Below are 26,343 nucleotides of genomic sequence, written 5' to 3'. Positions count from 1 at the left end.
CCTCTTAGTTACAACTTTAGGTGCTCAGAGCTCATTTCTCAGCCTCCCTCTTCCTGCAAGGAACCTCTGCCTGCAAACTAGCTGGAGTAAGGGTGATCAGGGCCCCAGTATTCTCAAGCTTTTGAACCTGGAATAGAGTTTCTGTCCTATGGGTAGAAGCTGAATTGAAAAAGGAGGCACAACCTGTTGGTCACATTCACTAGAAATTTAGCCTTTTCAGCTCACAGTTGGAGGAGATGAGAACAGTTGGTGACCTCCTTTGTTTAGGAGCTAAATAGAGGAAGCCTTGTCTTCCTGGTCATATCTGCCTAGAGTAGGACTTCCATCAAACTGAGCTGTGGAGTAGAAAGGGAGGGAGCAGGTCACAGCTCAATGCCATAGACTGCTGTTGTTATTACTAAATTATGTAGATTTTAAAAAATAAATATTTCTTCATTTGCTGTATGTCCTTAGGACAGTCTCCAGAAATTTTAAATGATTTTCTTACAAATATTTCCCACCACTTCTGCTGATTTTTCTGTGGAGCATTCCACAGAGCTCCTTACTCTACCATCTAAGAGGCAAAACTCCATATATCATTTTTAAATTAAATTTAAACTTATTAATTTTAATGATATTTTTGGAGTATTACACTAATTTCATTTTTTCTTGAGTAAATTCATGTCCCTGTGGTTAATTTCTTAGGGCTACTGGTTTTATGTTTGTCTCATCATACACTTTGGAGTGTTAATTTGAAAGCTCACCTTCATGGGAGGATCTGTCACTCTCCTTGCTAAGTTCTGTGGTATCTTTAATAGACCTTTCTGGGGATCCATTTCAGAACTGAGTCTTATTTCAACTTGGGATTCGTATATAACAGTGATACTAGGCATATTAGAGATCCTATGGCTCCCTTTGCCCAGGTCTTATTTCTGAGGCTATACTTCCTCCTGCCTCCCTAAGTTAGCAGCTTTATGTGATTGTAACTCCAAGCACTGGCCACAACTCCTTTTGACTTTTTCTCTTAAGTGCAAAAACTTCAACCCAGCTCAGAGTTTCAAGCTTTTGGACATGATTGTGGTTTCCTTCATCATCACATAGGGCACTTTTATTCACCATTACCTGCTACATGCTTTCAATTGATATTAATATTTATTTTTCTTCTGTGTCTGGTCCATAGATAATGTGTACCTGTTTATTGTGTATATGTGTTCAAAGGGGAGAAGTATTCTTAAATCATGACCTTTAGAGTTCTGTTGTGGTTCAGTGGTAACAAACCCCACTAGTATCCATGAGGATGCGGGTTCGATCCCTGACCTTGCTCAGTGGGTTAAGGATCCGGCATTGCTGTGAGCTGTGGTATAGGTCACAGATGCGGCTTAGATCTGGTGTTGCTATGACTATAGCGTAGGCCGGTGGCTATAGCTCTGATTCAGCCCTTCCTCTGGGAACTTCCATATGCCATGGGTATGGCCCTAAGAAAACCAAAAAAGGAAGGAAGGAAGAAAAATCATGATCTTACAGTGTTAGATTCACAGGAATCCTCATATAGATTTTAGGAGGAAACTTTCACTTAAAGTGTATTATCCCATATCCTTCTTGGATTTAGCTGTAGGTCATCAGACAAAATTTATTTTTTATTTTTAGGTCGTGGTATATTTTCATATTTTCTTTATGCCTTTCAGTTACCTATTTTGCTATGCTAATCCTCTGTACCCAAAAGAATAAAAAATTAGTTTCCAAATTATTCTTCTAACATTTTTATTCATTGACTTTTATATCAGAATGTCAAATGATTATGAATTTTGATTTTTTGCTACTTTCTGGCATTGTCATATTTTCTCAAGGATAAATAATTATGCCAAGTACCATTTATTAAGTAATTTATTATTTAGCCTTTGAATGGAAAGGATACAGTACGTTTCACCTTTTAATTATTTGGTAATTTTTTTTACCCTAACCATACTGTTTTCACTATATTACTTATGAGTAAGTTGCATTACCTGTTTCCTATAGTAGTTTTCCCAAAAGTATTTTATGTTGAATTTCCAGGAGCAGTTTTAAAAAGTAAAAAGAGGAATTCCCACTGTGGGACAGTAGGTTAATGATCTGGCTTGTCTCCATGGTGGTGTGGGTTCTATCCCCAGCCTGGTACAGTTGATTAAGGATCTGGCGTTGCTATACCTGTGGCATAGTTTGCAGCTCTGGCTTGGATTTGATCCCTGACCTGTGTACCTCCATATGCCATGAGAGTAGATGAAAATGAAAAAAAAAAGTAAAAATAAAAAGATTAATATCATCACAATTTTCATGACAAACATAAAACCAGATAGAAGTCAAACTTGTTTCATCTCAAATGAGATGTCCAGGAGGAATATTAATTCTATTCTAGATTTCTCTGTGTCAGGCCTGTGAACTTCATCACAAGAACAAGGAGTCCAACAGTCCAGGAGTTCAAAGTGTGGAAATTGACATATTCTCTGAAGATGTTCCTTATCTGTCAATACAGAATTCCCGAAAGGTAATTTTCCCAGGGTGTTCCCAGAAATAATAGGGCTCATCCGTACACCTTCTCCGAGATAACCACTTTGGAAAAATATTGAGAGTAATGCAGAGCAAACTTCCAGAATTAGATCTTAAGCAAAAGTCTAGGCCAAGGTTTTTCAACCTCTCCACTAAGACATTTGGGACAGGATAATTCTTTATTGTGGTAGATTGTTCTGTGTATTGTAGGATGTTTAGCAGCACCCTGGCCTCTACCCAGTAGATGCCCATAGCATCTTCCCATTGTAAAAAAAAAAAAAAAAAATGTCTTTACATTGCTGAAATGTCTCCTGGAGGGTAAAATCAATGAGAACCACTGGCCTAGACCTATTATTCTGTGAGTTGAGGTAGCTGACAATTTCATTCTTAGTAAAGTGACCTCCCCTTCATCACCTAACATCGTATTTAGGACTAAGCAGCAGTTCAGAGTTAAGATTTGGTGGGAGGAGAAGGCTGAGGTACTGTGTCTTCATGTGCCTTGCCTTTCATCAGCCAAGGGAGAGCAGTTAGAAAGTTCTCTTCTGAAGTCAGGGCTGGTTAGAGCATTTAGGAAAGACCCAGCAAGAGAGATACTTTCTAGAAACCCTTTGCCTAGCTAGTTCCATGCCTAAAAAGTCATAAAATGAGGTATTAGGTATTGTTGTGGTGAGAGAGGCTGTTGATAAATGATTCCCCCTTTCCTTTGTTTTGGTATGCAGAAGTCTGATGCTGCTACCAGTGTGCTCTCAGAATGTAGCACCATTGATCCACAGGACCCCTTCAGGCGCATACCTGAAATGGTTCCCAAAAAGGAACCAGAAAGGTGTTTGCCCAGAGGTAAGTGGCAGTATTCCTACATTCTGTCCATGGGGTAATTGGATGGGATTCTATTATTCTTTGAAGCTCTATGATTTTGGTAGATGACTGCTTTTTACTGCTAATGGAGACAAAAAGTGAAGAGAGGTCGTCCCTGGCTCTTGGCACCATTATCGGGTCCAGGCAAAAGAATTTCAGGAGGAATTCCTTGGTGGTCAGCAGTAAGGATTCAGCATTATCACTTCTGTGGCTCAGATTCAGTCCCTGGCCTGAGAACTTTGGCATGATGCAGGTGTGACCAAAAAGAAAAAAGGATTTCAGGAAATTTTTATTTAGATGGGCTCAAATTACATAGCCCAACACCTGGGGTAGAAACACTAGAAAACTTTCTTAGAAAGTCCACTGGACCAGTATTTCTGCTACTTTTCCCCAGTGTATCAATTGTCAGGATGTTCTTCAGGTCATACACCAAAAGAATTTGGCCCTAAGTCTAAGGTTGATTGGAGTTCCTGCCAGGCCTTCAACTCATATCTCAAGATTTTTCTCTGGGAGAAAGGGTCCAGGATGGTGGTGAAGGAAAACCATGAGCTCACTTCTACCAACAGTCAACCCCTACATATAAGGAATTTCCTCCTGAAAAAGACCTAAGGCACTGATTAAGTAGCTACTGCACATAGAAGGACCACAAAGAAACAGGTAGCAAAGATGGTGACATGGTATTCATGGGAATACAACCCCCAACATAGTGACCTGCATTAGGAAGAGATTTTGCTGAGGAGGCCTAAGCATAGACTTGCCCACTTTGGGACGCAGTGAAAAAATATCAATTTAAAGGGCACCTTGGAGTTCCCTGGTGGCTCAGTTGGTTAAGGATCTGGCATTGTCACTCCTATGACTTGGGTCACTGCTTTGACATGTGTTTGATCCCTGGTCCTGAACTTCTGCATGCCACAGGTACAGCCAAAAAAACTAAAAGAAAATAAAGGACACCTAGACTGTACGGGAAGGAAATCCATGTACTCACCCTAGAACTTCTGCTAAATGAGCAGGGGGCCAGAGCCCTCTGTGGGATCAGAGGCAACAACAAGCACTTTTGTTTGAGTCCCTGCACAACCACCCCTGGCCTTTGCTAACTTCAGCTCTAGCTACCCAAGGGACTGCCCCAGGCCTAGGTCTGTTCCAGCCCCAACTGCCCCTCAAGGTGACCTCAGGCACAGTCCTCTGCCAGGAATGACTCTAGCCCAAGCCCCCTCTAACTCCAGCTGCCCTGCTTAGGTGGGCTTGGGTACAGTGCTCCCCAGGGATTGTTCCCGGGTAGCTCCACTTGTCCTGCTAGAGCTGCCAGGCACAAGCCATCTACAGGGCAAACATTCTCATACAAGTCCACTCTTTCAAGACTAGAATAGGTAGCTGTTTCACCTCATTCATAGAAACAAAAACTGAAGTTCAAACAAAATGAGGAAATATAGGAATATATTCCAAATGAAAGAACAAAATAAAACCCCAGCAAAACCCTAAAGAAACAGAGGTAAGTAATTTACCTGATAAAGAGTTCAAAGAGATGATCATGAGCATTCTAACTGAACAAAGGAGGAAAATGGAGAACTTCATTCCAGTAAGAACTTCAATAAAGACTTAAAAAATTGAGTTCCTGTTGTGGCTTAGTGGTTAACAAACCCGACTAATATCCATGAGGATGGAGATTTGATCCCTGGTCTTGCTCAGTGGATTAAGGGTTGCCGTGAGCTGTGGTTTAGGTCACAGACTCAGCTCGGATCCAGCATTGCTGTGGCTGTGGCATAGGGCAGCTCTAGCTCTGCTTTAACCCCTAGCCTAGGAACCTCCATATGCCGTGGGTGCATGGGTGCAGCCCTAAAGAGACAAAAGACACACACACACACACACACAAAAGATTTAAAAAATGAACAAACAACCCCATCAAAAAATGGGCAGAATATCTAAACAGACAATTCACTGTAGAAGCCATATAGATAGCCAAAAAACACATGGAAAGCTGTTCAACCTCACTAATTATTAGAGAAATGCAATCAAAACTACTATGAGGTATCACCTTACACCAGCCAGAATGGCCATCATCAAAAAGTCTACAAACAATAAATGCTGGAGAGGGTGTGGAGGAAAGGGAACCCTATTACACTGTTGGTGGGAATATAAATTGGTGCAACCACTATAGAAAACAGTATGGATATTCCTAAAAAAAATAAAAATAGAATTACCATATGATCTAGCAATCCCACTCCTGAGCATCTATCTGAAGAAAATCATAACTTGAAATGATACATGTACTCCAATATTCACTGCAGCACTATGTACAATAGCCAAGATGTGGAAGCAACCTAAATGTTCATTGACAAAGAAGTAGGTAAAGAAGATGTGGTACATATACGCAATGGAATATTACTCAGCCATACAAAGAAATGACATAATAGCATCTGCAGCAACATGGATGGACCTAGAAATCATGTTTATTGAAGTTAGACAGTGAGACACAAACATCATATGTTATCACTTATATGTGGAATCTAAAAATAGGATACAATGGACCTATTTGCAGAACAGAAAGTAAAACAGACAGACTTTGAAAAACTTATAGTTACCAAAGAGACAGGTTTGGGGTGGGGAGGGATGGGCTGGAGGTTTGGGATGGAAATGCTCTAAAATTAGGTTGTGATGCTGGTTATAAGAGTATTATGTAATAAAATGCATTGAATTTTAAAGGAGGTTTAGAAGACATAGGAAAGAACTGAATAATACAGTAATAATACAATCCACACCAAGACACATTATAAGTAAAATGTCAAAAATTTGAATCTGGAGTTCCCGTCGTGGCGCAGTGGTTAACGAATCCGACTAGGAACCATGAGGTTGCGGGTTCGGTCCCTGCCCTTGCTCAGTGGGTTAACGATCCGGCGTTGCCGTGAGCTGTGGTGTAGGTTGCAGACGCGGCTCGGATCCCGCGTTGCTGTGGCTCTGGCGTAGGCCGGTGGCTACAGCTCCGATTCGACCCCTAGCCTGGGAACCTCCATATGCCGAGGGAGCGGTCCAAGAAATAGCAACAACAACAACAAAAAAGACAAAAAAAAATTTGAATCTATTGTGACAGTCCCTTTGCTTTGTAAAGTTTCTTCTGAAAAATCACCTGATAGTCTTATGGAGGTTCTCGTGTAAAACCAGTTGTTTTTCTCTTGCTTTTAAGATTCCTTATCTTTAGTTTTTGACATTTTTCATTATGTGTTTGGTGTGGATTTCTTTTGGGTTCATCTTGTGTGGGAATCTGTGCTCCCAGTCTTTGGACTTGGATATCTGTTTCCTTCCTGGGATTAGGGAAGTTTATAGCCATTAGTTCTTCAGATAACTTTTTTGTCTCTTTTCTCCTCCTGAGTCTTCTGTAGTACAAATATTAATAAGCTTTATGTTATCTTATGGGTCCCTTAAACGCTCCACATTTGAAAAGATTCTTTCTTCTTTCTCTTGTTCTCATTGGGTGATTTTCAGACTACCTGTCTTCCAAATCACTGATTCATTCTTCTGGATCTTCTGATCTGTAGTCAATTCCCTCCAGAGCATTTTTCATTTCAGTTACATTTTTTGGTTCTGATTAGTTCTTTTTTTAATATTTTCTATAGTTTCAGTATCTTTATTGAAGTTCTCATTGAGTCAGAACTGGCATATTATGACTCCTATTCTGCTCTATTGGCCAATTTTTGTCACCTGGCTGAGCCCAGGTTCAAGGGGTTGGAGAAAGGCTCCACCTCTTTAGTTGTAGTGTTTGCAAAGTCACATGCTTAGTACCAGGAAGGGTGAAGAGTTGGGCTATTAATGCACATTTACTACAAACACTAATGATGGTGCTGCTCTGTTCCTTGCAGGGCTGGGTTGCTGCTTTCCATGTTGTGCTTTGGACAAGAGAAAGTCCCCCTGGATCATTTGGTGGAAACTGCGGAAAACCTGCTACCAAATAGTGAATCACAGCTGGTTTGAGAGCTTTATTATCTTTGTGATTCTGCTGAGCAGTGGGGCACTGGTAAATTATCATAGTTTTGTGGGGACATTGGGGATCAAGGCAGGTGGGGGGCTTCATTCCGCCTTGGCCCTTCTACTGTGAATGTGGAAATGTCAGGCAGAAGCGGGATCCAGGCTGGTGGATCCCCTTAGGGGACAGGATTTTGCACAACAAATTCTGGAGAAATGCTAGAGCTGGGAAATTCCCAAGCCGAAGATACTTTATTGTGAGAAGCATCACCCAAATTGGCACTTTAAATTAGTTCTTGGAGTCTGGCCCTTGACTCCATATCTGTCCATCATTCCTGGAGGATTACTAGACATTTTCACTTATCCTGCATGTTTCCTTCTCTAGACAGCAATGCTCCTACTCTCTCTTTTCCTGAAGACCATAGTGCTGCTTTCTAAAAGGTAACACATTAGGAGGAGAAGGCTATAGGGACCAGGTTAGGACATAAATTGCCTTGGTATCTTTCACCACTCATGATCCCTTGAGACGAGAGCAAAGAGATACCATTTTATGTATATGACAGATCATTCCAAATCAAAGTGTGGTGTGATTTCGAGTGACATTTGAAAATAACTGAGTTCATCAACCTCCTTAGCCATATAGTAGTAAACTCTTTTCTGCTCTCTCCTCACCATTTGGGCCTTCTTTCCCCCTCTGCATACACATCCCAGGTTCAGCAACGCTATTTTCTCTCTTATCACCTACTTGTTTTTCTCTCTGTCTCTTTGCTGTTATGTCTTGTGTGCCTTCTTAAAATGACTACAGTATAAAACTAAATTATCTTAATATTTTGCATGTCAAGTAAATGGAGTGCTGAGTTCCCCCTTATTGATTTAGAGTCACAGAACATTTCACAATAAGTTTGTAGCAGGGACAAGGAAATGTATGCTCCTGCACCCCTGCCTTCCTGGTTAGTGCTTTGCACCTGTGTAATCTGTCAGTGAAAGGAGATAAGCACACGTTGGGGCTTACCAGAGCCTGTGATCAAAGACATCCCTACTTATTTACTTGCTGGATATAAATTATTCATGAAACAAAAATCAAATTTCTCTTAAATCATCCCAAAGAACTCCCTTAATTAATTCTTATCACTCACCCTCAGTCTGGGGTTCTCTGTAATCTTCTGGTGATTACATTTCACTAGCTGTCTACACTTCCAAGTGATAAGGTTCTTGCATTTATTCCACAAATGGTAATTATTGTCTACCACACCCTGTGCTAGTCAGTGGGAAAGCAGTAGTGTTGTCACCGGGTCACAGATGCATGCCCTATGGCACTGTATGAGAAAACTTAAAATCAGAGAAGTAGCAGAGGGCACACAGTCCTTCTAACTTCATCTGCCTTCAGATGAGGCAGGCATAGGTTGAGCAGAGTGAAACTGAACACACAATGCAGAGGGTTCCTGTACAGGCACCCAGGCCCTATTTCACCATATATATTTGTAGAGAAATGGAGACAAGAAACTTCTAGTCCCTTGCTACCATGTGTGGTGTGTGGACCAGCAGCCTCATATCACCTGGCATCTTGTTAAAAATGCAGAGTTGATGCATTCCCTTGTGGTGCAGCAGATTAGCATCTAGCATTGTCACTGCGGTGGTTTGGGTCACTACTGTGGCAAGGGTTCAATCCCTGGCCTGAGAATTTCCACATGCCACAGATGTGGCCCCCCAAAAAGCAGAGATGAAAGGATTAGGAAGACCAGGAAATGGTGTGGTGATCCATTACAAAGTTGTTTTGTTGGTTTTTTTTTTAAATATATTCCAGGGGCCATTGATGAGAGCCTGGGGAACATAGCAGCAACAGAATTCTAGAAATAGGATTTTCCCTCTAGCGTTTTTACTTAAGAAATTATTTCCATTAGAAAAGTTCAGCCTTAATCCTTTTTAAGCAAAACCCTGTCACCAAGAGAGATACTACTTTATTAAAATAAGGAAGAAAAATAAAAAGTAAAGTCAGCAAAAGTTCAACCTGGCCTAATGGCTGTGCTTTATCATTTCAGGTATTTGAAGATATTCACCTTGAGAAACAACCCCAAATCCAAACATTACTTAATTGTACTGACCATATATTCACATACATTTTTGTCTTGGAGATGGGTCTGAAATGGGTGGCCTTTGGATTTCAGAAGTATTTCACCAGCGCCTGGTGCTGGCTCGATTTTGTCATTGTGATTGTAAGTTTACCATCTCTGTGTCCCATACCGGCAGGGGGGTGGGTGGAGTTGGGGAGGGGGTCACATGGGCACTGCTTTTCCTATATGTCTCATATGAGTGCCCCTCCAAAACATTTTTCTTCATAGTTATCCATCAGCAGTTAAGCCTTTCCAGTGTCCCATTCCTCATACACTGCATTTCATACACTCACCACCCCAACCCTTTCCACGATGGCTCTCATCCACTTCTCTCCATAAGCACTGTTTATGTCTGATGTATTCTTAGAATAACTTCGTGTATTCTCCACTTTTCCTTCTTCTTCCACCATTTCATTTCTTTTCAAGACTTCTCAAAGCAGGTCATCAGCCAGCATGTTAGGCTGGTTTCCATCTTGATTGTCAGGCAACAAAGAAGATTTTTCACAAAATTTTTTCACTTAATCTGCACAACAGTGTTCCAAGTGGAGCAGATCTATATATCACCTACCATGTTACAGACAAGCTCTCCTGAAGCTCAGAGAGTTAGCAACTTGTTTCTGGTGAAATTGGAAATCACACCTTGGTCTATGTGATGCTAAAGCCAATAAATAGTAGTAATAGTAAGTCACATATTTCAGCTGCTTTCTCTGTACCAGATACTCTGCCATGTGCCTCATTTTAGTTATCACAGCCTTTCCATTTGGTATGTGGTATGATTCTTCCTATACACGTAGGAGTAAACTAAGTCATAGAGAGGTTAAGAAACATGTTTGAGGTCGCCAAGCTAGAAGTGGTGAATGAGAGCCTCAAACCTAGTAGCCTCCCTCCAGAGCCCTTGATTTTAATATCCATATTCTTTCTACCATGACCTAATTAAACTTTGTTCTTGCTGTTTAAGGAACTAGATATGTCAAATGTATAGTGTAAGCCATGTGGTCAGCACACCACACTGGAGAGCCACAGCATTGTTGATGGGCCCAAATAGGCCATGTTGTCCAGGCATTTTATAAAGCCATTAGAGCTCCAGCACAAGCATCCCCATGATCATCATGTGGATCTCTGTGTCAGTTTGCAGAGTGCTAATTACTGTGTACCCAGTTAGATTATAATGAAGAATATATAAGACAGTGCACAGATAATTGGTATCTCTGATCTAGAACCTGTGGTTTACTGGCCTCAACTGGGAGACTGATTTTAAAGCTCCCTTGTTGCTCTCTTTCTGCTTAACCTCAAGTAAAGCGTGTGAGGTTTTGACATCAGTTTTCATATGGATAAACATGAGAGTGGAACAATGTAGGAATATTTGTGGGAAAGCTGTTTAAATAACCCTCCCAACAGGCAATGCCATCACAAACAAAAGAACAACAAAAAAAAAAGCCTATTTGAAAAAAAAAAACCATTATAAATATACACATTTTGAATTGATGGTGATTTTTTTTCTTTTTCTTTCTTTCTTTTTGCTCTTTTTAGGGCTGCCTCCACAGGGTATGGAGGTTCCCAGGCCAGGGGTTGAATTGGAGCTACAGCTGCCGGACTGTGCCACAGCCACAGCAATATAGGATCCAAGCTGTGTCTGCGACCTATACCACAGCTCACGGCAATGCCAGTTCCTTAACCCTCTGAGTGAGGCCAGGGATCGAACCTCCAACTTCATGGTTCCTATTCAGATTTGTTTCCGCTGTGCCATGACAGGAACTCCTGATGGTGATTTTTAAAAGTTGATTTCAAATTTTAAAATCTGGTTATTCTATCACAATCACTCACTTAATTTCTCTCCATCTGCAAATATTTTAATACCACAGTGAGATTGGCAGGATTAGTGGAGGTTGTTTTTAGATAATAGTGAACTTTGGGAGTATCAGTAATTCACTTCCTATCCTGCTGAGCCATTCCCCTTCTAAGTTGAGCCTCTGAAGTCTCCACATAATCAATAAGAATGGCTGAAGATCTGCAAATAGTGGTTCTTCAGTTTAAGCTCAGCATATTTGTTGAGTTTTAAAATAGTCTTTTTTTTTTTTTTTTTTACAGAGTTTTCCAGTCCTCAGTCCTGTCCCCTTGTGAAGAAGCATGTAAATGCACTGTTGTCACCTTTGTGGGCTGTAGCTTGGCCAGACAAAGAGAGAAATAGCCTCTCACCTGCTCTCCCTACCTTCCAGCAGAGTCTGGCTGATTTCTATGTCTGGATAATTCACTATGGGCACAATGCATTTGCCTCTCAACCTACCCCCTCCGCCCCTGGCTCCTCTAGGCACCAGGTTAGGTGCACTACCTGTGGCTTCTTTTCCCACCAGGTCTCTGTGACCAGTCTCATTGACGTAAAGGGCTTGAAGTCCTTCCGGACTCTGCGAGCACTGAGGCCCCTGCGAGCACTATCCCAGTTTGAAGGAATGAAGGTACATGCTTCAGGTGGATGGGAGGAAAGTCAGCTAGCAGGGAAAGGTGGAGAGGCCAACTGCTATTCTTGGGCCAGGCTTCCCTTAGATTGCCACATTTTTTCCTGGACTCTTTCCCAGCCAGCTAGCTGTTTAGAATTTCGGAGATGGAGAAAAGTCTAAGATAAAAGCTCTCCTGTGACAGCCAAAACAAGCTCTGGCTTCCCTTCAGTCCTAGGGCAGATGTCCAATAAGTCTTTTTTTTGGGGGGGGGGGCATACCTGCGGCATGTGGAGGTTCCCAGGCTAGGGGTCCAGTTGGAGCTGTAGCCACTGGCCTACACCAGAGCCACAGCAACATGGGATCTGAGCCGCGTCTGAGACCTACACCACAGCTCACGGCAACGCCAGATCCTTAACCCACTGAATGAGGCCAGGGATTGAACCCGTGTTTTCATGGATACTAGTCATGTTTGTTAATCACTAAGCCACAATGGGAACTCCTGTCCCATAAGTCTTAACACCATCATCAGAGGTCACTTCTCAAGTAATCCTCAGTGTCAACAGAAACGACCCATGATGTATGGAGCTGAGAGCAGGGCTTGCCATGGGATGGGGAGTTAGTGTTGGAATGTAAAGATGGAGCTCCAAGAAATCCACCCCTGGCACATCAGACCAATCCTGGGAAGATCAAGCTTGGTGAGTCTCATATGGCTGTTAATGCTTTTCTTCTGTTTTGTTTCCTTAAGGTGGTAGTTTATGCTCTCATAGGTGCCATACCTGCCATTCTGAATGTTTTGCTTGTCTGCCTCATTTTCTGGCTCATATTTTGTATCCTGGGAGTACATTTTTTTTCTGGAAAATTTGGAAGATGCGTTAATGTAACAGATGAAAACTCAGTTATAAATGATAGCCTTGTCACAAACCGGAATCAATGTGAAAGTGAAAATCTCTCCTGGATGCCACAGAGTGTCAATTTTGACAATGTGGGAATGGCTTACCTCGCACTGCTGCAAGTGGTAAGTGCTTTCTGTTTGTTTTTCATTCTGTGAAAAGAAACCTTAAAAGAATCACAAATCATTTATCAGCTAATAAAAATACAGTGACTCTATTGAGATAACAGAATCAAATCCTAATTTCTCATATGGGAGCTAATGCCTTCTGGAATTGTTTCCCAGTGAGCATCTCCAACTTTATTGTCTACTGAGCCTTAAACCTCAAAGCAATGCCCCGCAAAGTTCTGGATATTTCACCCTGTCCTGTATGGTGCCTTGCTCTCCAAGCTCCAGCCAGAGAAACCTGGAGCCTCAAATGCTAAATCATACCATTGGTAACCTCAATCCTAGGTCAAACTGTTGTTGCAAGGTCTTGGACAGACAGTGCAAACAGATGTGGAAAGAACCTTAATCAGGCTCTTTGTAACAGTTGATTCATAGCTTCTCTAGCATTTGCAATTTATTTTATTTTATTTTGTTTTGTTTTGTTTTGTTTTTTGGCCACAACATGTAGCAGCTTGATGTGGGAATCTCAGTTCCTAGGCCAGTAATTGAACCTGGGCTGCAGTGGTGAAAGTGCCTAATCCTAACCACTAGACCACCAAGGAACTCCTTCTAGAAATTTTTAAGACAGAAATTTCTCTTTTAAGCTTTTTATCTTATGAAAATGAAAGAGTTCCCATTGTGGCTCAGCAGGTTAAGAACAGTTCCCGTCGTGGCTCAGTGGTAATGAACCCAACTAGTATCCATGAGGATGCAGCCCATGTTGTTGTGGCTGTGGTGCAGACTGGCAGCTACAGTTCCAATTGGATCCCCAGCCTGGGAACTTCCATATGCCATTGGTGTGGCCCTAAAAAGCAAAAGAAAAGAACCCTACATAGTATCCCTGTGGACGCAGATTCAATCCCTAGCTTCACTCAGTGGGTTAAGGATCCAGAATTGCTGCAAGCTGTGGTGTAGGTCACAAATGCAGCTCAGTTCCAATGTGTCTGTGGTGTAGGTAGGCCTGCAGCTACAACTTCTATTCAATCCATACCCCGGGAACTTCCATATGCCACGGTGAGACCCTTAAAGAAAAGGAAAAACGAAAAAAGAAAAAAATATCGAAGACATTCTTGAGTTTCCTTCTGCTCTTCTTTTATGTGGACCTTTTTTCCTGGAAGGGTAGGACATAATCTTAGATATATCTGTCCACTGGGCTTGGTGGCTTTTGCATTGCACTTATCTATTGATTGCAAGTCTATAACTGTTTTCATCTTTCTCTGTCTTTGTTGCAGGCAACATTTAAGGGATGGATGGATATTATGTATGCAGCTGTTGATTCCAGAGAGGTGAGCTTGTGTTGTACTGTGTTCTATAGTGCTAGGATCAAATCAGCAATATCATGACTACATGAGCAATCCAAAACTTCCTGCATCATGATTCCAGGGGCCAGGGTTCTTTGCCTTGTTTCCATTAGGACAAATACTATGAAACAGGAATAAAAAAAGTTCTTAGTCATCCTCTTGTGCTGTTACATCCTGGCATGCCCCAAAGTCAAATCCTCTTTCTCCATAGTGACCAAGGAGAAACTACTCATGTAGGAAGTGGAGCCAGAAGCAACAGAATCACCAAGATGACTTTTTGTCCTTTCTTGTCCTTTCTTCAAATCGGTGGACAGGCAGAAGCCAAATTTCAAAGGTTACTTGCTCTTGACTGTTGGAGAACCTTAATTTTGGTCTAGACCTGAGCAAGAAAGACCCTTCCATGGCTCTAGGCTTCCCAGAGACTAAGGAGGTTTCTAGTAATTGTGAACTATTAGGTTGTAGTTAAATAAAAGTGATCATGGACTCCCAAAGTTAGCAGTCTAGTCCATTTCTATTTCCTAGCTGGAAAAATTGGGGAATAGAAAGGAAGAGTGTTGTCCAAAGTCATAGCTTGAGCAAGTGATTGAATCAAGAATGGAATTAGCATTGTTTATTTTTCCTATCATCACACATGTGTGCGCCGTTGTTTGAGAATATGCAGAGTTGATGCCTGGCACATAGTAGGTGTTCATTACATATGAACTGGTAGTAGCAGTAGAAGTGGTATAAGTCGTGTTATAACAGTACTAGAGGCAATATATAACAAAGGAAATATTTTAAAATATTAATGTTCTTTTTTTTTGTCTCATCCATCTGCCTCTAGGTGGCAGTGGGGATGGGCAGGAAATCTTCTGTATGATAGAAGAAGTATGTGTCTTATATATGTTCCCTGAGTGAATGGTATGTGGGTGGAGGTGCTCCTGTCCTGATGCTGGTCCTGGAATATTCTAACTGGTTTCTGCTAGTATGATGACCCTTGTCTGTGTAGTCACAGAGCATCCTGCTGGTCTGAAATATTGAAGCTGCAACTTATGAAACCATGGGCTTTGTTCCTCCTTCAACTCCTCCTGGCATCAAACACTGACTCTCTGGCATATCCTTCACATGGTCCCCCAGCCTAGCAGTCCCATTCTCATCCCTTGCTCTGAATTCCACCATGGCAGGCCCATGGCTATCAACTCCATGTCCAAGCTATATGAGAACTGAAGAAGCTTCAAGAGACCTCCTTCTGCCCAGTTATGCTATTCCAGCCTCTTAAGTCATCCTGCCTGCCCGGTATATCCCAGGCCTTCCCAGCAATGGTTTTATTTTATTTTATTTTATTTTATTTATTTATTTTTTTGTCTTTTGTTGTTGTTGTTATTGTTGTTGTTGTTGTTGTTGCTATTTCTTGGGCCGCTCCCGCGGCATATGGAGGTTCCCAGGCTAGGGGTCCAATCGGAGCTGTAGCCACCGGCCTACGCCAGAGCCACAGCAACGCGGGATCCGAGCCGCGTCTGCAACCTACACCACAGCTCACGGCAACGCCGGATCCTTAACCCACTGAGCAAGGGCAGGGATGGAACCCGCAACCTCATGGTTCCTAGTCGGATTCATTAACCACTGCGCCACTACGGGAACTCCGATGGTTTTATTTTAGAAAAATGCTGAAGTTGAACCAGAACATACATTCTTTGTCCTCCATGTTGCCCTCAATTTACTGGGACCCAAGCCCCATCTCCAAACCCAAAGTGGGAAAAATCACGATACAAATCTTACAGTTCTGATGTTCCCTGTCTCTGTTTACCTTTCTGATAATTCCCTGGTACAAGTGAGGTGAGCTTGTGTTTATTCCTCTTTCTATCTAAACCTCCCTTTGCAAGATTATTAGCCTACTGCATAATCTTATTTTAAATGTCAGATGCTGAGTATTAATCCTTTCTTTCCATTCCATTGTTTCTATAGTAATGCCTACTCTTAATTCAAACAGGTAGATGCCTCAAGCCATCTGGGACTAAGGTCAAATATTCTTCAAGGCAAAGAGAAAAATAATTGTTTCAGATAATTACTTCCATTACACTAGTCTATAATGGTGCATGTTGAATAACAAATACAAGTATATTCAACAGATGACAGAGCTATCAACACATCTCTGTCTTTGATTGTGATCAGGAAAAAAAGAGAGAAATGCTCCCACCACCTCTCCTCAAGGAGGATAACACCAATGACACTGTGAAGAACTTGGACAAAAGGGATCTCAGATGCTTTTGGTTTTGCCTTGAGTGAGGGAAGCTTGGTTGTAATCCATTTGTGTCCATTCTGGAGCTTGATTATTTATTCATTCATTCACTCATACAAGAATCTACATGTCTCAAGCTATCCAGGTACTAGGAATTTAAGAGTGACAGGACACAAGCACAAACTAAATATAGTAGTGGGCTCTATATGAAGGATGTAGCCATTCAACAAGGGTTGGTAGTCACTCTGCCTGAGGTGATATGCCATCTCCAGTCTGGTTTCTTCCAATTATGTGTCCATATGGACATCTTAGAGACCTTTTCAAAGGACACATGTGACCATGCCATTCCCCTCTCTCACAAACCTTCAGCAATTTTCCATTGCTTAGAAGAAAGTCTAATCCTGTACACACACACCTCCTTCCTGCTGCATGGTACCACTCAAGCAGTGGGGGAAACTGAAAAAGGGGCGAGGGGCTCCCTTCAGGGCCATGGCTGACTGGAGGGCTGAGAGGTTAATGCTGAGGCTGAGAAGCACTTGGGTCTTCTGGACCAGGCATTTAAGATGGCTTATATTTTTCTCCAATAATTGTTTTCTTCTCTCATTTTAAAAAATCCCTAACAGGAAGGCAGACAGCCACGGTTTGAGGAGAACCCATACGTATACCTTTACTTCGTAGTGTTTATCATCTTTGGCTCTTTCTTCACTCTGAATCTCTTTATTGGTGTTATAATTGACAACTTCAACCAACAGCAGAAAAAGATAAGTATGAGGGCTGTCCTGATTTGGTATTTTCACCTCTCTTCTGCAAAGAGCTGGAATGGAGCATAAATCTGCTCTAGATTGTTGCGCAAAGCAACCTTTATCATCTGCATGAGAACACAGAGGGAGGCTCCTGGAGAAGATTCTTGAAGATGAAGCTGAAAAGGGACTGAAAACAGCTGGGTTTTACTAAATCATTGTTTTTACTCTTCACTCCAAACGATATACAAAAAAGATATTGAACCCAATAGAAAAACAACTACCAAGACAACTATGGTCATATTTTAGTAACCATTCAAGTGTACATTGTTATCCAGGACAAAGGGAGTGTAGAAAATCCCCGACTTAGGATGGTTCCATTGATGATTTTCCAACTTTATGGTATTGCAAAAGTGATATGCACTGAGTAGAAACCTAACTTCAGATTTTGAAGTGTCATCTTTTCCTGGGCTGAGTAGGTGGTAGGATACTCTCTCATGATTTTTGTGCCTTTTCTTACAATTATATACTGAAGGCATTTCTCAGTCCTAAAAATCAGGTAACTAAATATTCATCTTTGGTTTTCCTAATTGTTTTGTAGCTCTTTTTTATTTTTTCTTTTGAGCCCTTTTAATCCATCCAAATGTACCTTGATAGTCCTGAGCTTTCTTAGTGTCTACTGGAGAGTTGTTCATGGTTCTAGGTGACTATATTGCTCTGTTACTCAGGCACATGCTACTAGAGTCACCTCTATAATATACAGGTTGATTGCAATCAATACCTGCAATTTGAATGTCAGGCTTTATGATTTTAGAATTAAGCTTACATTTGAAATCACTGTTTTGATTAGTCCGTAGTATTTTTGTTCTGTTTTGTTTTACTTTTTATTACAGAAAATTTCAAACATGTGCAAGAGTATAGTAAAGTAAACCGAAAATATCCATCACCCAGCATAACATTTATTGACTTAAGAATACCTTCATCAAGGCAGGTTTGAATTCACAAATTGTCAGGGAAGACTGGGTTTTAACCCAGAGTATAGACTGAGGCAGTGTCCTGGTTGTGTTCATTGCCAACAGTCAGGTTTGGTTTTCTTCATCACCCTTTAATGGCAGTACTTGGGGAGTCTGATTCCGGCAGGATCCTTGGCCTAATACCACTGCCTTTTCCTCATGACCCTCTTATGATTATTAAATCCCAAGATTCTAGTTTTAACATAGATTAGCAAATGTTCTTAGGCCAACCATGGCTTAAGTACTAATTTATTACTCTTTTTGATCTCTTAATTTTCAGTCAATGGAGAGTTTTCCTTATTTTTGTGTGAGTTCAGCTATATATTTTAAAGGAATTCTGTTCTATTTTATCCAGCATTTTTAGATGTTTTACCTTCCCCTCCGCAATTCACAAATGAAAATCCTAGTTCAATTTTCTACTCTTTCTTCCTCAGGAGTGAAAACATTTAAATCTCTCTCATTTTTTTTTAATCTGAGAATGGCTCCAGACAGATTTTACACAATTTTATCGGTAGTGATATATACATTCACATATTTAGGAGAATTTTAATTGCCACTTTGTAGGATTTTTTTGTTTAAATTTATGTTACTAATTTCTGTTTTTGTCGCATTGTGTTTTGATTTACAACTTGAAATATATCATTTTGGTAAAAATTCTGTAGATGGTGTTCCTGTTGCGGCTCAGTGGGTTTGGAACTCGACATAGTGTCTGTGAGGATTCAGGTTCAATCCATGGCCTTGCTCAGTGAGTTAAGGATCTGGCATTGCTGCAAGCTGTGGTGTAGGTCATGGATGCAGCTCAGATCTGGTGTTGCTGTGGCTGTGGTGTAGGCCAGCAGCCCAGCTCCGATTAGACCCCTAGCCCAGGAACTTCCATATGCCACAGGTATGGCCTGAAAAAGAAAAAAAAAAAGATTCTGTGGATGTTTGCAAAGAATTTGTAATCTTTGTTCATATTATAAAAAGTGAAATGTAACTGATAAAAGTAACATTTCTCCCTTATTCCTTAATTTAAACCCTATTTCCTTTAGCCATCCCCTAGAGTCTCGTTCTGCTTCCCATTGGAATTTTAGGAATTGTCGAAATTTGAAAAGTTATATATTGAAAAGTTATATTAGAAATGTAATATGACTTTAAAACCACTTCTGAAAATTCAGAACTTTTTTCCAAAAATCTGTTAATTAGCTGTCATCTCCATATACTTAGGTGGCCAAGATATCTTTATGACAGAAGAACAGAAGAAATACTATAATGCAATGAAAAAATTAGGATCCAAAAAACCTCAAAGGCCCATTCCAAGGCCTCTGGTGAGAGCACTCAGTTGATTCTATTTTTTTTTATTACTCAATGAATTTATTACATTTATAGTTGTACAATGATCATCACAATCCAGTTTTATAAGATTTCCATCCCACAACCCCAGTGCATCTCCCCACTCCCTGAACTGTCTCCTTTGGAAACCATAAGTTTTTCAAAGTCTGTGAGTCAGTATCTGTTCTGCAAAGAAATACATTCTGTCCTTTTTTCAGATTCCACATGTCAGTGAATGCATTTGATGTTGGTGTCTCATTGTCTGACTGACTTCACTTAGCATGATAATTTCTAGGTCTATCCATGTTGCTAAAAATGCCGGTATTTCGTTCCTTTTAATGGCTGAGTAATACTCCATTGTGTATGTGTACCACATCTCTTGATCTACCCCTCTGTCGATGGACATTTAGGTTGGTTCCATGTCTTAGCTATTGCAGTTAGTGCTGCAATGAACATTGGAATACATGTGTCTTTTTGAGTGATGGTTTTCTCTGTATAGATGCCCAGGATTGGGATTGCTGGATCAAATGGTAGTTCTATTTTTAGTTTTCTGGGGAATTTCCAAACTGTTTTCCACAGTGGCTAACCAATTTACAATCCCACCAACAGTGTAATAGGGTTCCTTTTTCTCCACACCCTCTCCAGCACTTATTGTTTGTAGACTTTTTGGTGATGGCCATTCTGGCCTGTGTAAGGTGGTACCTCATAGTGGTTTGGATTTGCATTTCTCTAATAATGAGTGATGTTGAACATCTTTTCATGTGTTTTTTTAGCCATCTGCATGTCTTCTTTGGAGAACTGTCTGTTTAGATCTTCTGCCCGTTTTTTGATGGGGTTTTTTGGTTTTTTTGGTACTGAGCTATAGGAGGTGTTTATAAATTTTGGAGATTAATCCCTTTTGAGTCAATTTATTTGCAAAGATTTTTCTCCCATTCAGTGGGTTGTCTTTTAGTTTTGATTAGGGTTTCCTTTGCTGTGCAAAAACTTTTAAGTTTAATTAAGTCCCATTTGTTTATTTATTTTTTTTACTGTCATTACTCTAAGGGGTAGATCTGAGAGGATGTTGCTGTCATTCATGTCGAAGAGTGTTTGGCCTGTGTTTTCCTCTAAGAGTTTATAGTATCTGGTCTTATATCTAGGTCTTTAATCCATTTTGAGTTTATTTTTGTGTATGGTATTAGGAAGTGTTCTAATGTCATTCTTTTATATGTGGCTGTCTAGTTTTCCCAGCACCACTTATTGAAGGGGCTGTCTTTTCTCCATTGTATATTCTTGCCTCCTTTGTCATAGATTAGTTGACTGTAGGTGCGTGGGTTTAATTCTGGGCTTTCTATCCTGTTCCACTGATCTATATTTCTGTCTTGTGTGAGTACCATATGGTTTTGATGACTGTTGCTCTGTTAGTATAGTCTGAAGTCCAGGAGCCTGATTCATCTAGCTCCATTTTTCTTTTTCAGGATGTCTTTGGCTATTCTGGGTCTTTTGTGCTTCCAAACAAACTTTATTTATTTATTTTTATTATATATATATATATATATTTATTTTCCCACTGTACAGCAAGGGGATCAAGTTATCCTTACATGTATACATTACAATTACATTTTTTTCCCTACCCTTTGTTCTGTTGCAACATGAGTATCTAGACAAAGTTCTCAATGCTACTCAGCAGGGTCTCCTTGTAAATCTATTCTAAGTTGTGTCTGATAAGCCCAAGCTCCCGATCCCTCCCACTCCCTCCCCCTCCCTTCAGGCAGCCACAAGTCTTTTCTCCAAGTCCATGATTTTCTTTTCTGAGGAGATGTTCATTTGTGCTGGATATTAGATTCCAGTTATAAGTGATATCATATGGTATTTGTCTTTGTCTTTCTGGCTCATTTCACTCAGGATGAGATTCTCTAGTTCCATCCATGTTGCTGCAAATGGCATTATGTCATTCTTTTTTATGGCTGAGTAGTATTCCATTGTGTATATATACCACCTCTTCCGAATCCAATCATCTGTCGATGGACATTTGGGTTGTTTCCATGTCTTGGCTATTGTGAATAGTGCTGCAATGAACATGCGGGTGCACGTGTCTCTTTTAAGTAGAGTTTTGTCCGGATATATGCCCAAGAGTGGGATTGCGGGATCATATGGAAGTTCTATGTATAGATTTCTAAGGTATCTCCAAACTGTTCTCCATAGTGGCTGTACCAGTTGACATTCCCACCAATAGTGCGGGAGGGTTCCCTTTTCTCCACAGCCCCTCCAGCATTTGTTGTTATTTGTGGATTTATTAATGATGGCCATTCTGACTGGTGTGAGGTGGTATCTCATGGTAGTTCTGATTTGCATTTCTCTTATAATCAGCGATGTTGAGCATTTTTTCATGTGTTTGCTGGCCATCTGTATATCTTCTTTGGAGAAATGTCTATTCAGGTCTTTTGCCCATTTTTCCATTGATTGATTGGTTTTTTTGCTGTTGGGTTGTATAAGTTGTTTATATATTCTAGAGATTAAGCCCTTGTCGGTTGCATCATTTGAAACTATTTTCTCCCATTCTGTAAGTTGTCTTTTTGTTTTCTTTTTGGTTTCCTTTGCTGTGCAGGAGCTTTTCAGTTTGATGAGGTCCCATGGGTTTATTTTTGCTCTAATTTCTATTGCTTTGGGAGACTGACCTGAGAAAATATTCATGATGTTGATGTCAGAGAGTGTTTTGCCTATGTTTTCTTCTAGGAGTTTGATGGTGTACTGTCGTATATTTAAGTCTTTCAGCCATTTTGAGTTTATTTGTGTGCATGGTGTGAGGGTGTGTTCTAGTTTCATTGCTTTGCATGCAGCTGTCCAGGTTTCCCAGCAATGCTTGCTGAATAGACTTTGTTTTTCCCATTTGATGTTCTTGCCTCCCTTGTCAAAGATTAATTGACCATAGGTGTCAGGGTTTATTTCCAGGTTCTCTGTTCTGTTCCATTGGTCTGTCTGTCTGTTTTGATCCCAGTACCACACTGTTTTGATGACTGTGGCTTTGTAGTATTTCTTGAAGTCTGGGAGAGTTATGCCTCCTGCTTGGTTTTTGTTTCTCAGGATTGCTTTGGCGATTCTGGGTCTTTTGTTGTTCGTATAAATGTTTGGATTGTTTGTTCTAGTTCTGTGAAAAATGTCATGGGTAATTTGATAGGGATTGCACTGAATCTGTAGATTGCTTTGGGTAGTATGGCCATTTTTACAATATTGATTTTCCCAATCCAGGAACATGGAATATCTTTCCATTTCTTTACATCTTCTTTGATTTCTTTGATTAAAGTTTTATAGTTCTCGGCATATAGGTCCTTTACCTCTTTGGTCAGGTGTATTCCGAGGTATTTGATTTTGTGAGGTGCAATTTTAAAAGGTATCGTATTTTTGTATTCCTTTTCTAATATTTCATTGCTGGTATACAGAAATGCAACTGACTTCTGAATGTTCATCTTATATCCTGCTACTTTACTAAATTTATTAATCAGTTCAAGTAGTTTTGGGGTTGAGTCCTTAGGGTTTTCTATGTATAGTATCATGTCATCTGCATACAGTGACAGTTTGATCTCTTCTCTTCCTATATGGATGCCTTTTATTTCTTTGGTTTGTCTAATTGCTGTGGCTAGGACTTCCACAACTATGTTGAAGAGCAGTGGTGAGAGTGGGCATCCCTGTCTTGCTCCAGATTTGAGTGAGAAGGCTTTCAGTTTTTCCCCACTGAGTATTATATTTGCCGTGGGTTTATCATAAATGGCTTTGATTATATTCAGGAATGTTCCCTCTATACCCACTTTGGCGAGGGTCTTGGTCATGAATGGATGTTGGACTTTGTCAAATGCTTTTTCTGCGTCTATTGAGATGATCACATGATTTTTGACTTTTCTTTTGTTAATGTGGTGTATGATGCTGATTGATTTGCATATGTTGAACCATCCTTGTGAACCTGGGATGAACCCTGCCTGGTCATGGTGTATAATTTTTTTGATATGTTGTTGGATTTGGTTGGCTAAGATTTTGTTGAGAATTTTTGCATCTATATTCATCAGTGATATTGGGCGATAGTTTTCTTTTTTGGTGGTATCTCTGTCTGGTTTTGGAATGAGGGTGATGGTGTCATCATAGAATGTCTTTGGGAGTATTCCTTCTTCTTCAACCTTTTGAAAGAGTTTAAGGAGGGTGGGCACCAATTCCTCTTTATATGTTTGATATAATTCACCTGTGAAGCCATCTGGTCCTGGACTTTTATTTGTAGGGAGTGTTTTTATGACATCTTCAGTTTCATTTCTAGTGATCAGTTTGTTCAGTTGGTCTGTTACAGCCTGCCAAACAAACTTTAAAATATTTTGTTTGAGTTCTGTGAAAAAGGTCCTTGGTAATTTGATAGGGATTGCACTGAATCTGTAGATTGCCTTGGTAGTATAGTTGTTTTGATAATATTGACTCTTCAAATCCAAGAGCATGATATGTCTTTCCATCTATTTGTGTCATCTTTGATTTCCTTCATCACTGTCTTCTAGTTTTCAGAGTACAGCTCTTTTGTCTTTAGGTAGGTTTAGTCCTGGGTATTTTATTCTTTTGGATGCGATGGTAAATGGGATTGCTTCCCTAATTTCTCTTTCTGATCTTTCATTGTAAGTATATAGAAATGCCATCAATTTCCATGTATTAATTTTGTATCCTGTGACTTTGCCAAATTCGTGGATGAGCTCTAACAGTTTTCTGGTAGAGTCTTTAGGATTCTCTAGGTATAGTATCATGTCATCTGCAAATAGTGATAGTTTTACTTCTTCCTTTCCCATTTGGATTCCTTTTATTTCTTTTACTTCTCCGATGGCTGTGGCTAGGACTTCCAAAACTATGTTGAAGAGTAGTGGCAAGAGCAGACATCCTTGTCTTGTTCCTGATCTCAGCAGGAATTCTTTCAGCTTTTCACCACTGAGCATGTTTGCTGCGGGTTTGTCATATATGGCCTTTATTATGTTGAGGTAGGTTCCCTCTATGCCCACTTTCTGAAGGGTTTTTATCAGAAGTGGGTGTTGGATTTTGTCAAAAGCATTTTCTGTGTCTATTGAGAGGATCATATGGTTTGTATTCTTCAGTTTGTTAATGTGGTGTATCACACCGATTGATTTGCAGATATTGAAGAATGCTTGCATTCCTGGGATAAATCCCACTTGATCATGATGTACAATCCTTTTAATGTATTGTTGAATGTGGTTTGCTCGTATTTTGTTGAGGATTTTTGCAACTATATCCATCAGTGAAATAGGCCTGTAGTTTTCTTTTTTTTGTGGTATCTTTGTCTGGTTTTGGTATTAGGGTGATGGTAGCCTCATAGAAGGAGTTTGGGAATATCCCTTCCTCTGCAGTTTTTTGAGATAGTTTCAGAAGGAGAGGTGTTAGCTCTTCTCTAAATGTTTGATAAAATTCGCCTGTGAAGCCGTCTGGTCCTGAACTTTTGCTTGTTGGAAGTTTTAAAATCACAGTTTCAATTTCAGTTCTTGTGATTGGTCCATTCATCTTTTCTATTCCATCTTGGTTTAGTCCTGGAAGATTATACCTTTCTAAGAATTTGTCCATTTCTTCTGGGTTTTCTGTTTTATTGGCATATAGTTGCATATTGTAGTCTTTTATGATCCTTTGTATTTCTGTGATGACCATTGTTACTTCTTTTTCATTTCTAATTTTATTGATTTGAGTCCTCTTTTTTGCTTGATAAGTCTGGCTAAGGGTTTATCAATTTTGTTGATCTTTTCAAAGAACCAGCTTTTCGTTTCATTGACCCTTTCTATGGTTTTCTTCATTTCTATTTCATCGATTTCTGCTCTGATCTTTATGATTTCTTTCCTTCTACTAACTTTAGGTCTTGTCTGTTATCTCTCTAGCTGCTTTAGATGTAAAGTTGGTTTGTTTATTTGAGGTTTTCTTGTGTCCTGAGGTGGGCTTGTATTGCTATAAACTTTCCTCTTAGAATGGCTTTTGCTACATCCCATAGGTTTTGGAGTGTCACATCTTTGTTGTCATTTGCTTCTAGGTATTTTTTAATTTCCTCTTTGATTTCTTCAGTGATCCATTGGTTGTTTAGTAGCATGGTGTTTAGTCTCCAAGAGTTTCTGGTTTTTTGCAGGTTTTTTTTGGTGTTGTTTTTTCCAGCCATATATAGCATTGTGGTTGGAAAAGATGCTTGATATGATTTCAATTTTCTTAAAGTTACCGAGGCTTTATTTGTAGCCCAGGATGTGATCAATCATAGAGAATGTTCCATGTGCACTTGAGAAGAGAGTGTATTCTGTTGCTTTCAGATGGAATGTCCTAAAAATATCTATTAAGTCCATCTGGTTTAATGCATCATTCAGGGCCTGGGTTTCCTTATTGATTTTCTGTCTGGTTGATCTGTCCATTGCTGTAAGTGGGGTGTTAAAGTCCCCCACTATGATTGTGTTATTGTCGATTTTTCCTTTTAAGGTTGTTTGCAGTTGCTTTATATATTGTGGTGAACCTATGTTGGGTGCGTAGATATTTAAAATTGTTATATCTTCTTCTTGGATTGATCCTTTGATCATTATGTAATGACCTTCTTTGTCCCTTAAAATATTCTTCATTTTAAAGTGTATTTTGTCTGTTATGAGTATTGCTACCCCAGCTTTCTTTTGATCCCCGTTTGCATGAAATATTTTCTTCCATCATCTCACTTTCAATTTGTATGTGTCCCTAGAAGTGAAGTGGGTCTCTTGAAGACAGCATATATATGGGTCTTGTTTTTGTATCCATTCAGCCAGTCTATGTCTTTTGGTTGGGGTTTTTATTCCATTAACATTTAAGGTAATTATTGATATGTATATTCTTATTGCCATTTTATTAATTGCTTTGGAT

At 40.1% G+C, this 26,343-nt stretch overlaps 1 protein-coding gene across 1 annotated transcript in view; it reads left to right on the top strand.

Moving 5' to 3' along the window:
* Window positions 1–26,343, top strand: part of SCN11A (sodium voltage-gated channel alpha subunit 11) — a 66,503-nt gene that overhangs the window by 29,490 nt on the left and 10,670 nt on the right. The window contains exons 16-24 of the mRNA XM_047754353.1: window positions 2,387–2,500; window positions 3,222–3,339; window positions 7,209–7,363; window positions 9,351–9,524; window positions 11,774–11,875; window positions 12,603–12,872; window positions 14,126–14,179; window positions 17,036–17,177; window positions 19,372–19,472. Of these exons, the coding sequence (XP_047610309.1) occupies window positions 2,387–2,500; window positions 3,222–3,339; window positions 7,209–7,363; window positions 9,351–9,524; window positions 11,774–11,875; window positions 12,603–12,872; window positions 14,126–14,179; window positions 17,036–17,177; window positions 19,372–19,472 (1,230 nt within the window). The remainder of the gene's footprint in view (window positions 1–2,386; window positions 2,501–3,221; window positions 3,340–7,208; window positions 7,364–9,350; window positions 9,525–11,773; window positions 11,876–12,602; window positions 12,873–14,125; window positions 14,180–17,035; window positions 17,178–19,371; window positions 19,473–26,343) is intronic.

The sequence above is a fragment of the Phacochoerus africanus genome, chromosome 1 (assembly GCF_016906955.1).
Source record: "Phacochoerus africanus isolate WHEZ1 chromosome 1, ROS_Pafr_v1, whole genome shotgun sequence".
In the NCBI taxonomy this organism is placed as follows: Eukaryota; Metazoa; Chordata; class Mammalia; order Artiodactyla; family Suidae; genus Phacochoerus; species Phacochoerus africanus.
Note: the sequence above shows the minus strand (reverse complement) of the source record. Positions and strands in the feature narration are given on the sequence as shown.